The sequence below is a fragment of the Cygnus atratus genome, chromosome 3 (assembly GCF_013377495.2).
Source record: "Cygnus atratus isolate AKBS03 ecotype Queensland, Australia chromosome 3, CAtr_DNAZoo_HiC_assembly, whole genome shotgun sequence".
In the NCBI taxonomy this organism is placed as follows: Eukaryota; Metazoa; Chordata; class Aves; order Anseriformes; family Anatidae; genus Cygnus; species Cygnus atratus.
This window is the reverse complement of record NC_066364.1, coordinates 35376006-35391414: the sequence shown is the minus strand read 5'-3', so window position 1 is coordinate 35391414 and position 15409 is coordinate 35376006. Positions and strand designations below refer to the sequence as shown.

The 15409-nt window shown below is 44.1% G+C and overlaps 1 protein-coding gene across 1 annotated transcript; it reads right to left on the bottom strand.

The window, feature by feature from the left end:
• Positions 1 to 10118: 10118 nt before the first annotated feature.
• Positions 10119 to 15122, bottom strand: LOC118254332 (nuclear receptor subfamily 0 group B member 2-like). Its single transcript, XM_035559496.1, is given in 2 exon segments — positions 10119 to 10269; positions 14545 to 15122. Coding segments are annotated over 2 exon segments (729 nt in total).
• Positions 15123 to 15409: the final 287 nt, after the last annotated feature.

Genomic DNA, 15409 nt, shown 5'->3' with positions numbered 1-15409 from the left:
AAACCCTTTATTCACAGAAAAATGTGTGGTGGCAATGCACAGAGCTCCTGCGGGTGTCTCTTCTGACCCCAGCAACCATGTTGGGAAGCCAGGAGTTCTTTGTTGCTTCAGTTCAGCCCCAGAGTTGCCTACAAAAACTGACAGTAAGCACACAAGCTGTAATCTCAGCATTTGTGAGGTCTACAATGTGTCTGCCTCAATTTGTGTTTAGTATTTTTCATCTTAGTGCCTGAGTATTTCGGCAAGAGGAGTTTCAGGCACTATGCATCTGCCCAGGCCAGACACAGGCAGTCCTGTGGGAAACTGCGTATCTGAACAGAAATCTTCAGTAGTTAAAAACCCCCAGCCCAATAATAATGCTGATACTCTGAGATGACTCAGGCAACATACTGTATTAATGTGCAGTGCAGAAAATCAGCTTCCTCTCAAGCAGAAATACTTACTGCCTGTGCACATCGCAGTCACCACGCCACCACGGCTGTCAGCATGAGAAGTGGGTCATCTTCAACAACCAGTCCTTTGCTTCTCAAGTAGCTCTCACAGATACAGACTTCAGAAAGCTGTCAAACAGGATTCAACCTAATTCAGCATGCTATCAGCCTGAGCATCTGGCAGCAGTCTTGGTACTCAACAGGATTAGGTTTACAGTCAATCCATAGATCACCCTGTTCTCTAGACCATGGGTATCCCAGGAAAAATGCAGCTTTTCCTGTAGATAGTTCACTAGGCCAAAAAATCACCATCTTTGGAAAAATGAAAACGGGGAAACTAAGCAAACGTATTTCTCTGAAGAGGTCGTGTTCAGTGGGGCTATCCAGGCTCTGGAGAACAGGTAGGTCACGCAGTTCAGTGTACAGTGCGAGCTGTGAGCACATCACAATTTGCCCCTGGAGTCAGCATCACATTGTGACCCCTGACTTGGATTTCACTTGGAGGGATCTGTGCTTGGAAGCACTGACGATGCCGTCGTGCTCTCACTAGCTTGGTGTCTTACAATGCATTGGGTAAGGCCATGGACCATGGCTGGGTGTCCTGGTTTCAGGTAGGACAGAGTTAATTTTCCTCCTAGTAGCTGGCAGGGTGCTATGTTTTGGATTAGAATGAGAAGAGCGCTGATAACATGCTGATGTTTTAATTGTTGTAGAGCAGTGCTTACACCAAGCCAAGGACTTTTCAGCTTCTCGCTCTGTCCTGCTAGCGAGCAGGCTGGGGGTGCAGCAGGAGCTGGGAGGGGACAGACCCAGGACAGCTGACCCAAACTGGCCAAAGGGGTATTCCATACCATCTGACGTCATGCTGAACAATATATAGGGGTGGCTAGCCGGGGTGGGGGGCCGGCTGCTCTGGGATAGGCTGGGCATCGGTCAACAGGTGGTGAGCAATTGCATTGTGCATCACTTATTTCGTACACATTATTACTATTAATACTATTTATTTTTATTATTATTATTATTATTATTGTTATTGTTATTGTTATTCTTTTCCCTGTCTTAATAAACTGTCTTTATCTCAACTCACAGACTTCACTTTCCCGTTTCTCTCCCCCATCCCGGAGAGGGAGGGGGGAGGGTGAGCGAATGGCTGTGTGGTGTTTGGCTGCCAGCCGGGCTAAACCACAACACTGAGGCAGAGTGGATTGACTTCTCTGCGTGGAAAAGGGAAAGGAGGAGCAACCATAAAAATCAAGCTGATCACTTATCGCGCCATATGATTTTAAAACTGCAGAATAAGTACTGCCAAATACTTGGATCTCCAGACAGTCTTTTCAATCTGCACGATCCACAGTGGGTTACCACATGCCTGAAGCTAGGAAGAGTGTTTATCTCTTACCAGGCTGTTTTCCTTATGATACTCTTCACAATCATATCAGAAATGTCAAGAGCTGCTTACTCAGCTGGATCCAAATCTTGAAGATCTTCGGGTTGTGCCTTTGCTCCTTTCATTGTTTTACAATCAGATGTGAAAGCCTGCCCCAGGAGAGGATAAATACGTTCTGAGATACTGTCATATTTTGATATGTAACAACCTGAGCAAGATTCAGTCTCACTGAATTCTCCTTTTAAGTTATAGTTGTTTGCAAGAGTTGTCACAAACATTTTTTTGATTGCTTCTGAGCTGTGTCCAAGAGGGCAAAGTACAGCAACCTTTGCGTGATTTTGTATCTTCCATCTACTCTCTGAGGGGGATGCAATAAAGGCAAGAACATGACAAATTATCTGCTTCAAGCACAAAGAACCTAGCATTATTTTGTTATTGCTATTCTGCCTCATCTCCTTGATTAGCTGGAAGAAAAATGCATGCTCTTTTAATATGCTTTTTCTTAGCATGCTGAGAAGACGATGACAACAAGCAGGATGAGATAGAAAATGGGAGGAGCAGTTTTGTTCGGTATTGCCAGGTCTGCAAGATCCTGGGATGATTTACGTTACAGTAGGTGAATGCTTAGGGTTGTTTTCCTTCAGGTGTGCCAGGAGGTGGTACAAGACCTACTGATGGTTTCATAGGTACCATCAAAGCTACTGCTTAACGACTGCATACATTCAGCTTCTTGTGAAAGACTGTTACAGGCAAGACCAAGGGAAAAACTACTCTTGCAAGCAATACTGTACCTGTCCAAAACAAACAGAAAGGGTGGTTGTGTAGCAATTTGCAGGAGGAGGTCTAAGGATTTTCGTCCTTTCTATAAGGCTGGGATCTAGGAAAAGAAGCTGAAGGGGAAGAGAGGAAAAAAGAGGAAGAAGGATGAAGTTATAAAAAAAGAAAAAAAAAGGACTAAATATTTGAGAAGAATAAAATTGAGAAACTAACTTGCAGTAGTGGAAGGAGATGTGGAAAAGTGAACGGATGCTGGAATGGCAAAAAATATAAATAAAAATAAAAATTAGGGAAGCCAGTCACAATAGAGGAGAGGAAGATGTGACTGAGATGATAGCTAAGAGGTGGAGCCTAAGACAGAGCAATGATGCTCTACATAAGGCTATGACATAGAAAAGGAAACAAAATGACCTCCAGGTGAAGGAAACAACAGATGGGAGAAAATATGAGAACTGGAAAGTTCCTAACCATCAGATCAGAAGGCTCTGGGTGCTGTCCCATTAGGAACAGAGCATGCAAATGGATCCTAGAAATTTTCTTGTGGAGTTTGATAAATTTGAGGAAGTAATCACGTATAAAATGGATATCCACAATAAGAGAAACCTGGACTGGATATTGTAGGAGGACCTTCCTAATCCCTGCCCTAATCTTATTTTCCTAATAATGATGCTGTTGACTCTCATATATTGACCAGGACAGGTGCAGACAGACACGTATTTGCCTCACTTGCTTTCCAAGCCAACTGGATGCCACCCACCTCTGGAATCTGCGTAGCTGGAGTGGCCCAGGGCTGTGCCCAAGCTGCTAAATCTGTGCAAATGCATGACTTTCAGATCTGAACCGGCCTGCTTTTGCCTAATGTGGGGTGTGGGCGAGGGAATCCACACCTATCCATACCGCTGTGCCCTCGGAGGGCTGTGCAGGGCTCACATGTTTGGTGCCTTAGAGGAGTGTGAAAAATACTTAAACGGAGAGTGCAGGGACTGTACAAGCTGGATGTAGCAGAGAAGACTGTACAAGCTGGATATGAAAGGACTGGAGATCCAAGAAGTGTAGTAGCAATGTTCGCTAATCCAGAGTATCGTAGCTTCGTGGTCAGGAGCAAGGTGCAACGCCTCTCCGGTCACTTCTGCATGCAGGTGTGAAGCTCCATGGCATATTCTATCAGTCTGATCCACCAACACTATGACACACCAGTAAAAAATGACCTAAATCTGTGAGAGCTCTCCCAGTTGTGCTGCGTTCCTAGACAATGTTGTACAATGGAGATAATGCCACTGTTCCTCCTCGGCAGAGCATCCCTTCCTTGTCTGTCATCATACTTCACATCACACTCCCAGAAGTTACATTTCTCCTCCACAAAAGTACAATCCCTGTTCATAACTGCAGTGACCACAACCATCTACCACATCAAGTTTTGTTGCAGTCTGTTGACTGATATTTGTATATTTGGAAGCAAATATTTGTATAGTATCAGCAAGTGACAGGATTATTTCTAATTGTTAGGAAGATCCTGGTGGGAAAAAATTTTTAGGTCCTTCACTGCATAAGAAAAAACTTTCTTCTGGAAATTCCCCTTCTGCCATCCTGGCTGCTGTTTCAGCCACACTGAATTTCTGATCTGCCCTCCTAGTAAACATCTATCTTTGTGTGAGCGTACATGGCTCACACCATTTCCTCTGTGACTGAAACGGGACCTTTCCCACGCTACATGAAACCTTGTGTTTTCTCGACTCCCCAAGATTCCCTGCTAGCAGATAGCTGTGACCGTGCCTCCCTTTAGTGGAGAAGCTCTTATCTTATCTGAGATGAGGAGTGCTTCATCTTGCAACATTTCTGCTACTGCCCCAGGCAATGTGTGTGTATGTTTGTGGAAGGGGGGCGAGCAGGAAGGGTGACAACTTGTACTTTCAAAATCACAACCTCACCTGGGACAACAGCTGATAACAAGCCCAAGCAAAACTGCACTACTGCCTCACCCTCGCCTGTCCTGGCCCACTGGAAGAGAGTGAGGATTTCTGAACAATTAGTAACGCTGTCTTCAGTGAGATCCTTTTTGTCATTACAAGAGTAGAGGTTTCTTTACCCTATACCATTATTATAGAAACTTACGTCCAAGTTTTTTTCTCCAAGTTAGGCTATTTTATCAGTAGATCTATGATGGAAATATACAGCATATGCTTCCTTGTGTGACATTAATAAGTACAGCACCACGTTTGCCACATAGCCATACCCTACCATGGTTGGCTCAGGTGCAAATAAAATGATATTTAAGACTGAGATTGAGTACGACTCATAACTGCTTTCTAGCAAACGTGAAATTTTAGTTTTTGAATGAAGTACTTTCATTCCTACTAAAGAGGTACTGAAGGCATTCCACAGAAAAATAAATAAATAAATAAATTAAAAAAAATAAAAATATTGATAGAAATAAGGATAGAGATAAGTGAGTGAGATATCCCATGTAATTTGAAGCCTGGCATTACTTAAAATAAATGACTTTTCTTAGAGAATAGTGTGTCTCCTTAGTCCTGTCTGGTCAGGTGAAGAAAATCACTGAATTATCTTTGTTTCCAAGCCCATATCAGATATCTGTTCTTTATTACAAATACACCTTTAGCTGGAAACATAAATCTAAAATCTACTATTTAAAGAAGATCAGGACCGCAGAACCAAGCATGCTAACAATAGAAGTCTTTAAAGTCAATATTGTGTATACAAACTGAATCCAGATCACTTCTGCATTTATCATAAAGGTGAGATTAATCTCACTTTTGCCATCTGAAAGTTAAGCAGTGAAGCCCAGATGGCCAGGTAGGCTCCACAGCCGTATCAATAGGCAGAGGTAAAGCACCTCAGAGTGTGATTCACCCTAAGACAGCTGTCTCAGACAGGTGATGCACGACTCCCTCTGATCACGTTCGTCTTTCTTTCCATGCTCCAGAGAGAGTGCAAGGGACTCATTTGTAAGGTGGATCCCACTGTAATAAATGGTTTGTTACTTTTGTCACAGAATCACTGCCTCTCTCAGTACTTCCTAAATCATTCTCTTTAGTATCTTCTCTTTTCATCCTCTCCCTGTAACATGTAGGCCTCTGCTTTGCTTTACTGTGCACTGTGGAGTATGCCACAGATTATTCACTTTTTGTGGGACTTTCTAAGGTGCTCAGGTGTAGCATTCACTACTTCATCACAGACATTGATTAATACCTTTAAAGATCTGTCACAAAAGGGAGCAATATGCAATTGCACCTGCTTTACAAAGGAGTAATAAAAGCAGTAAGATGAGAGCCGTTGAAAGCTTCCCTGCATTTTGGCTGCGTGGGGACTGACTTTTCAGTGCTTGCAACACTATGTGGCATTTTGTAAGTAAACCTGGAAGAAACCAGTTTGTTTTGATCACTCTTGCAGCTGTAAGAGCTCATTGACTTCTGTAAATCACACCTCTAGGTCTTTTATTTGCCCCTGTGAGAAACAAAAACTTTTTTTTCCACATAGCACTGTCAGTTGCAGCTTTAAGCTGGGACACTCACCACGCTGAAGTGACTGGAATAAAGCCACCTGAGCTCATGTGGTTGCCCCCACTCTGTAAGATGTCATTCATCCCATTTAGCTGTCAGACCCCTGCTTGGCACTGCAGACGCGTTTTAACCCAGGTTCTGCAATGTCGGTTCTGCAACAAAAGCAGCTGGGGCTTAGCAGACGGCAGGCTCCCCCCTTGCACAGTCAAAACTAATTAATTCCCACAACACAGGCCATTCTTTGCCCCAGGCAGCCCTGAGGGGGAACCATACAAGGCTGTAATCATGTCATTAAAAGAGCTTATGATAATATTCAGAAGGAGGCTGGAATAAGGTTTCACAAGCAAATTTAATTTACTTTTTCATTCCTGATTTTGCAAATGTGCGTTTCTTCTAACAAGTTAAAAATATCACCATACAATGTTTTGAAAAAGTCACCAACGGGAAGAGGAGAAGGTGTCTCTGAGTGAAAGCTCCACCTGGGTCATCGGCAGTGCTAACTGAGTACTTTATTTGGCAGGTCTCTAGCAGTCAGCTCACACACCAAGTGGTGGCAATATTGTCACCTCCTGGGCGCTAGAGGGAGATGGATGTGCACAGTGCTGGTGGATGTTAGGGCCACATAACCTGTGCTTCTGCTTCTCGTATCAATTCCAGAAGGTAAAGGAAGTGGTGGCAAACCTTTTTCTCCTCATCATCTTTTTCTCTTTTCTTGAGGAATTCATGGTGTGGGAACTGCCCTTTGTCTTCCCACTGACATTTGTTCATTTCTGTCTCTGGTTCTCCATTCCAGTGCATTATTTCCCTTGACTTCCAAAGCCTTGTGCTGTGCCTTCCCTTCTTCAAGAGAGCTCCTGCTTTTCCTCATAGCTTCTGCTCATGATCCTTAACCACCTGTTCCTGCCTGCCTTCACGTCTTCACAGCTTCCACCTTCATATGCAGCAGCTTAAGTAGAATATGTGGAGGTCCATACTCTGTCCTCGGCAAGGCAAAGGTATCTCAGCCCCTTTAACAGGATGTCAGTCAAATGATCGTTAACATTCATGCTCTCTGTTGTCAGGCCTGTGAGCAGGGGAATGTCTGGTTATATGGAGCTTTAGCTCAAAGTTGTTGTGTTTTTTAATTGTGTAGGTACTAAAGAAGACGTGTTTTATGTTAAAGACCTGTTGAAGGACTGAATCTTGTATTCAGAGCAGAACAAGGTGAGGTCCATAAGTATCAGATTTTGTGGAAGTCCCCACAGTGTTTGAGGCCTAGCCTTTGTGGCATGGTGGATCTTCATCCACGCCATCTTGAAAACCAGCACTGCTCCCGTGGAGCACGAGGCGTTCCTCTCAGGCAGCTGGATGCACGAAGACCAGCCAGGCCTAGCGAGCAGTCAGCCAGCACGGTGTTGCCTTCCAGGTGAGCCAAGCCATGGGAAGCTGTTGGCACCGTGTCCTCCTATTCAACACAAGTTGAATTGAAGCCATGGCATACCTTGAGGATAAAGTCAAAGACCTTGAAGCTGATTTCGATAGGAAGTAAAGTTAAAGCAGAGACTGTCCGATATGCTCCCAATAGCCTGAAATACTGGCTCCTGAATATTGAACCCTGTCCTGGATTCAGGCTGTTAGTGAGTCCTTGAGCAGGCCTTTGGCTTGTAGAGGTAAGCTGGACAATACACAGAAATTGTCTTGATTAATAAGCTTCTTCTGTCCCACATCCTGCTTTTTTGCTCCTGCCTCTAACCACCCATGACTATTTCTCCTTTTCCATGTTCTCTATGCTTTTCTCCACTATCCAAAGTTCCTTACTGTTCCCACTGATCTGAGGTTGTTTCTTCCCCTCTCTGCTTTCTCCCCACGAGCAATGGAATTACTGAGATCAGAGCAGGGATCTTCTTCCCATTCTCATTCTTCCCACACCTGCAGCCCTGCCCTTCACAGTCACATATAGACATGGACCATTTGTGGTAGCCAGAAGGTAGAAGCTGTTAGGACTTGGAGGTTTTTGAGAGAGTCACTCTTCTGGTACTTCAACTACCACATGATATTGTTGATACCAAAAGTACCAATACAGTTTCTGGAGATACATTGCTTGGGTGAACATTTTTAAAATAATAGGCAAAAAGCAAATCTCTGGAACTAATGTTTCTATTCGCTAACATAAGCAACTAACCATGGAATACCCAGTTACCACCTACCACTTGATCTGTGGCAAGTACTGCTGAACCATTATAACAAAAACTACTGAAAACTTCTAGACTGAAGGTTTCATACAGAACATCAGCCCCCAAATCTTAATTCCAAAATGTTTGGTTAGCCTGTAACATAAAATGGCAAGTTGTGTTTACTCCAGATGTTATCACTTCTGTTATCACTAGTACCCATGGGTTTAGTTGGTTTGTCTCGTTTGGGGTTTGCTTTTTTTCATTATTTTTTTTTTTTTTTTACAATTTATTCTTCAGTTACCAAAGTGGGGAAAAAATGTGCAGTATACTAGTCAAAACTGCCAGGTAGCAAGCTCTTCTTTTAATTTCATCTTCTTCTCTTTTTGATTGGTCTTCTTTTGGTCCTTTGAACATCCATCTCTGCAAATATTTGTTGATATTGTGGATATATATACCTGTGAGATTTTCTTACAATTTTAGCTTTCTAAGGAAGCATGGATTAAGCTATCATACTGTTTATCCTCCTGTCTGTCTACCTGCCTGTCATTTGGTGAACTTGAGCCCTCTTGCCAAACAAAACTTTATTTGACCCTCTACTGAAAAACTAAGAGAGAAACAAATTCCTCTAAGTTTCCTGAAATCCATTGGAAGACGAATGGGAGAGGAAAGATACAAATTGCTTCCCTTTCTGCAGCTGAAGCTTCCCTTTTCTGCAGCTCAACAGTTGTTTTTATCCTGATGGACGACCAGTCACATTGCTTGATGCCAACCCTAACACGTGCTGCCCCTCCTTCAGCCAGCCAGACAGGAGACGTGGAGCCTGTGCAGCGAGAGATGGAGGAACAGATTGTACACATCTGTAGGAAACCACGTTTCATCGTTTCTGCTGTCCAAGGAACATCTGCCATCTGTTTGGAGGGAAGCCATGGTAATTATAGAAGGGTGCCAGAAGGGCTAAATGGGAAAGGTCTTAAATATGTAGGAAACCAGGCTACATTAGTTCTGCAGCTCATGGCATGATACAGTAGCTGTCAGTCTTTGTTAGTCCCATCCTGGAAGCAATTCTGAACAATGGCTTTTGTCTGCTCATCAGATTTATGAATCATATGGTTCAATTTTTTAGTCAGGGAAGGACTTTGTGAATAATATAAGAGGGATTTTATGCCCACAGTTGAGTGCAAGACTTAGAAAAATAACTTATAGGAAAGGAGTTAGTAAGGGGAAGCTCCAGCAAGTAATGACAGACAATGACTAGCGTTTTCAGTGAAACAGAAAAGTAGGGTAGGGGGAGATCAGGGAATGACATCCCAGGAAAAGGAAGGTTTTATTCTGATTTTACCATTGCTGAGCCTTTTATGTATCTATCCATCTTCGATGGGTAATGTATTGAATACAGTTTACTGCTGCTGCTTTTCCTGAAAGCAAAAACTTCTGGAAAGCCAAAAACATATAGGATATGTTAACCAGTTGTAAAAATGCTTACTGAAAATAATATGGCTGGACCTAGCACAACTGCAGAATTTGCTTGGAAAGACAGTCTTTGGATAAGTTAGACTAAAGATTTTTGAATACACACAGAATCACTGAAATGTTTATATTTCTCTGATTTTAGTTCTAAAATGTTACAAGATGACTTCATCATACAAAAAATAAATATGGCTTACAAAAATGCATCAATGATTTGTTTGAAATGTGTTTAACATTCAGATTGTTCTCATACCTTCAAAATTAGGTATTGTAGAGCACAGAGGTCATCTGTTTTCAAAGCCAGTCTGGCTTGATACATAGGGTTACTAGAAGCAATTCATTTAGGGTGGCCTCTTCTAGGATGGACCTGAAGAAGAGCTCTTCAATAGCATCCTGCATCAATGTCACGAAGAGAGGTGATTAGCTGAAGTATCCAAGCAAACCTGCTTAGGTTTCTGCTGAACATCATTGAGATAAGCTCCATCAAAGCTTGCTGAGCTTCCTGCTACAGTGTTTGTACATAGGGGAGACATCTTAGGACATGACGTCCTGCCAAAACAAAACGTGAAACAACGAATCTTGAGTAAACATTTTAGTTCTGTACCCTTCATAATTATTGTCTGGCTTTATAGTGCTACTCTCTCTAGAAAAGAACAAGAACTTTCTAAATGTACTTTTTGGAAAAAGAATATATGTGTAGTTCAATAATTTGAATAAACATCTAGCAGCATTGTAAGAACATTGGAATCCAGCATTCCCTTACACTAAATTCAGGTTTGAAATTGCAACACGAGGTAACTTTGACATGGAACAGATTGAGAAGCTTTACAGCACTATTTATCCACCAAGTTATTCTGAGACTGTAGTCTGGATAAGTAGAAATACTCCAGCTCTAACGTAAAATGAGTAGACAACATCAGCAAGGTGGAGATGGTGGTTTGGAGTAGCAGGCAGGCTGGCAGTCCAAAGTCATAGGTTTCCATCTACCCAACCCAATCTTCCTTCTGTTGTTGCCTCTAGACTAAGTTGGGACCTTGCAGTTCTCCATGCTACCTAGATACCTTCGTACACAGCCTAAAAAGAGCACAAAGGCTCCCTGTGAGATGTAGCATGACCCACAATAGTAGGAGAGAGAATTATATTCCCTGGTTTTGTACTCCCTTTCCTCAGCCATTTCTGAAGAGGGAAAGGTCTCTAGTGTTGCTCAGAAATACCTGTAGTCTCTGAAGACTTTTCTGCAGTGGCCTTTGGCGTGCTTCCAACCCACCTCCAGCACCAAACCACGCCGTGTCCTGTGCTTGCTTGTCAGAGGGCACCATCATAGCTGTGTTTGATACTGCTGGACTCAGAGTACACACAGAGACAGATAAAACAGCTCGTCTAGTACCTTTGTATTCTGCTCTCCATCTGTATATACTCTAAAGGGGTGAGGGAAAGAGAAAATACCTGAGCCATGCTTCTGCTTAACTTAGTCATTTGGTCCCGAACCATTTTTATGTATCCTGTTGATTCTGGACTGAGTAAAATCTGGAACATGCTTTCTGTTTAGATATCATCCATCACTTTCAGTCATACCTGTTTTCTTTGCTGGATCAAGGCTACATCACAGACATTGACAATTTTAAAACACAGCAAGTAAGAAGAGATACTGTCTCTATACAGGGGCATATTATTTGATGCTGTCGTTGAATTTAGTAATTTCAAGTACTAACTATTTTTACCATTTGTGTAGATTATAGTATGTATGCTTAACAACTTAAATTAGTGCACAGACAGACTGAAGAGCCCCCTTGGCCCAGTCTATGCATTATGCTGATGCACAGGCTTAACTTTAAACACTCAATAAATTAGGATTCAGCAAATGATGGTGCCTGTTGCCTTACAGAGTCATGGCCTTGAGCCTTGAATCCCCAGGTGCTGACTTCTGCCTCCCACCTCTTGTTTTGTCCTATCCTCAGGGCCATGTAGCATCTCATACAGTGAGTGACTCCACACCTGCCTGGGATGGGGTCTCAATGGCTTAGACTGGGACATGCAGGATTGTTCAGTTAAGTGTGGGAGGTTCTGCCTTCCTGCCCTGCAGTAGGGCAAAAACAACCTGGTTGTTTTTTTCAGTCTGTAGCTGGCTGCCCTTTTTCAGCAATTCTCTTTTCCCTAGACATCGCTGCCAGAGGAGAAGAAGCTTCCACAAAGCCTGCAAGCAGGCTAGCCAGAAATAAAGGGTTTGGAAAAGTACCGCAGGAGTACCACTAGCTGCAGGCTGTGAGAAGGGTGCCAAGTGCTGGAGTTTTCACAGGAAAGGAAGTTGTCAGGATTTTGTGTATTCAGGATGAAATTCCAATTGGTATATTCCTTCAAATCTGCTCAATTTTCCCGTTTGGACTTCTTTTATATGTAATCAAACACTTTTTTAACTTGCAGGTAATGAGAAACTTGTTCTGAGATCTGTTGTAATAATATTCAGTCAAGCGTGTTCCCAGCTGACCTGCAACCCTCTGAAGAGCATCTTTTATAACAGAAGTCCTCTTGCAGCCCCGATGGAGTTACACAGCAGCAATATTTTTCACAGTTCCCATCTCCTTACAGTGCAGCTGCTTTTCAGACAGTTGTCAGAAGCAAGAAGAGCACTTTCACCTTCGTGCCGTGCCGTTGATGCCCGGTGGGACAGGACTACCTGCTCCTTCCTCTTCCTCTTACCTGCATCCTAGAGAAGACCTCGCAGCTGGGCCCTTCACCTGTGCACACGCTGACCTTTCTGAAGGTACTGAGCTAAGGAAGAGCAATATCTTATTTCCTGGCTCGTTCATCGCCACTCTCTCCAAGGGTCTGAATCATTGCTACCTCTGTCTTGAAAGAGAAGGCAGGCTGGGATTATCTTTACAGCCTAGTGTTTCTGCTGCCTAATCATCCCGAGGAAACTGTGCTGTAGCATGAGGGCCCACCCCCCGTGCTGCCTGCTACCACCCTTTCTCCAAAGGGATTTTTTGTGACAGTAAGCACAATCTCTATGCCCCAAGAGATTGCATAGGCACAGAGAAAGCCCTGCTGTGCTTGTTTTTCATGTTTCTTGCCCAAACACTGGCCTTGCTGTGCTGCTACAGCCATACTTCTGGGCACCTTGTTGAACTCTAACTCATAACCCAGCTCTGGACTGCTCCATGCCTGGTCCTTTCCCTTTGCCCTGTCCAGTTTCAGTGGTCCTAGAAGGAAATAAACCACACTGAGCAGGAGTACGCAAGGTACTCCGTGATCCAGGAAGGATTTAGCATTGTCGTTGCTAGCGACTGCCTGAAATCCTCTTGGAACCGAGGCCTGCAAAATATTAAGATTTGGCCAAACATCAAGCCAAAACTAAGAGGCCTGCTAAAAATGTGCTTTATGTATGCAGAAGACATTTTCTGAGCCTGGTGGAAAGTGTTCAAAAAACGTTAAGAATAACTGTGAAACAACAGCTGTCCAAATTTGTTTGCAGCAAAGCAGGTAGAAGAAGGGCAGTTTGGGCTGTGGAAAAGCCCCAGGCAGCTGCTTCAGCCCAGAGTCACCCACTTGAGAGTCAGGGCGTCTTCCTGAAGCTCTCGGCTGTCTCTGCAGACAGCATGAAGGACTGCTGGGCCTCCAGGGAATCAGCAGTCGGCAGAAGGCACAGATCCAGAGTGTAACACTGCTGCTGCCGCTGCTTTCTCCTTCATTAAGTGAAAATTACATTTTATCCACAGAGATAATAAAAACGTCTGCTCGTTAAACTGTGTAAGCCTCTGCAGATGAGGGATTTATCCTCTTCTCATCACACTGGATAAAGCAGCCTGATTTTATTGTGAAAATTTGAGAAAACAACTTGCGCTGAAACGAATTCCACTGGTTTGCTGCTGCAGCACAGGCACTCAACACAATACAAACCATCTGGTTGACATTACACACAAAGCATCAGAACCTGAACCCTACTGGAAATAAATACAAAGCCACTACAGCCTTTGAGCGGCCTATAAGCCGTTCACCGCAAGAAATACCGTGGAGCAACTGAAGCCTTCAAGCATCCTTTTGGTGTAGCCCCAAGTACAGCATGCCGCTGACAGCACAGCCAGCAGCAGGGATGGCTGTGGAGGGAGGGACCGGAGCCAGGGCAGGCTGGAGGCAATAAGACTTTCCATTTACTTTAGAGGACTCGGAGCTCAGCTTTGAATGAGTCACTGCCTCTGTGGTGCTGACCTGGGCAACCTTCCTTCCTAAAAGAGGCTCAGCTTGGCACCAGAAGCAAAAGGATGCAAGCGCTGGTCTGAGCCTGCTCCCTGACTGCTGTCCCAGGCTTTGCGTGCAGACATACCCAAAGGATAAATAAACTGAACAACCCAAAGCCCTGCGACCTCGGCCCTGTGTATTTTTGCCTCGTTAATGATGCTCAGATGATGTAGGTTGGTTTATCTTCCCCAGTGCTCTTGCTACAAAGGAGATCTTGATCACACAAGTGTCACATTCACGACTCACACCCAGGTACCATCCCTCCTTCCCTGCACCAGGGATGAGGCTGATGTATTACTTATGAACTGAAAATCAGCCTGAAGTGCCACAGTTAACTTCTTACAACTTAATAAAATCTGTTTTAGCTTACAGTGGGTGACCTGCTCCCCACATCTAAGAAACCTAAATAAACTGCTTCAGGAAGAAAATCTTTAAATTGCGGGATGTAGATTTTGAGAACATTTAGCTATATTCATAGAAAAAAGAGTAAAACTAAACATTTGTCTATACACAAATGAAAATGCCAAATGTCCTCCTAGGCACATAACCAGCTGTGTAATTTTCAGGAGAACTTACCAGAATGGAAAAGAATAATTCCTTTGAGATAGGCGTATTCTCTTGTGCTTATGTTCAGGTCCCAAAATTTCCACAATAAATTCTTAATCTTCTGAACTTCTGCTAAGGATGTTCCCAGGGATGTGCTGCCCGGTTCATTGCTAGCTGTCGAAGATTGATTGAGGAGGATTTTTTTCAATAAACTGGGGCCCAAAACCTCTCGCAGGTCAAAATCCATCCTTTCTTGTGCCAGGCCCAGGTCAGAAAGAGGGGCCCAGTTCTGCTGTACGAGGACAAACCGATACTCCCAAGGCACATGATAAAAAGAAGGCAAGTTCCTAACAAAAGTTAACGTCTTCAGGAGTACTCCAGAAGCTCTGCTGCATGTGGCTCCTGGCATTTTCAGGACAACTCTTCTTTCATCCACACAAGAGCAATGGCTTCTTGCTGTGGAGTGGTGAGGTCCATGACACTGCTGGTGCCGTTCGGCCTCATTTTGATGCTCTTCCGTAAGGATCTGGTACAGGATGCTCTCAGCATGGCTCGTCTCGCACTGACATCCCCCAAATTTCTCAGCCGGGCTCTCCCCAGCCATGGAGCCGGCCACGGGCTGCAGGTGCCCCTCCTGTGGCAGCAAACAGCAGGCACAGGGCTACGCTCCCACAGCCCAGGAAAGCATTTCTGCCCAACAGCGAGGCTTTGTGCTCTTTTTATACACAGAAGCAATGTGACCCGGTCTGTAAAGCTACCTTGAACTTGTTTGCCCCCGGCCGCTCCTGCCCGCAGCCCAGCCAGGCGGGGCTGCACACTGCCGGCAGCATCGCGCGGGCTGCCACAACCCCGCAGCAGCACTGGGTTTTCCCCTCCATGCACTCAAAGTGG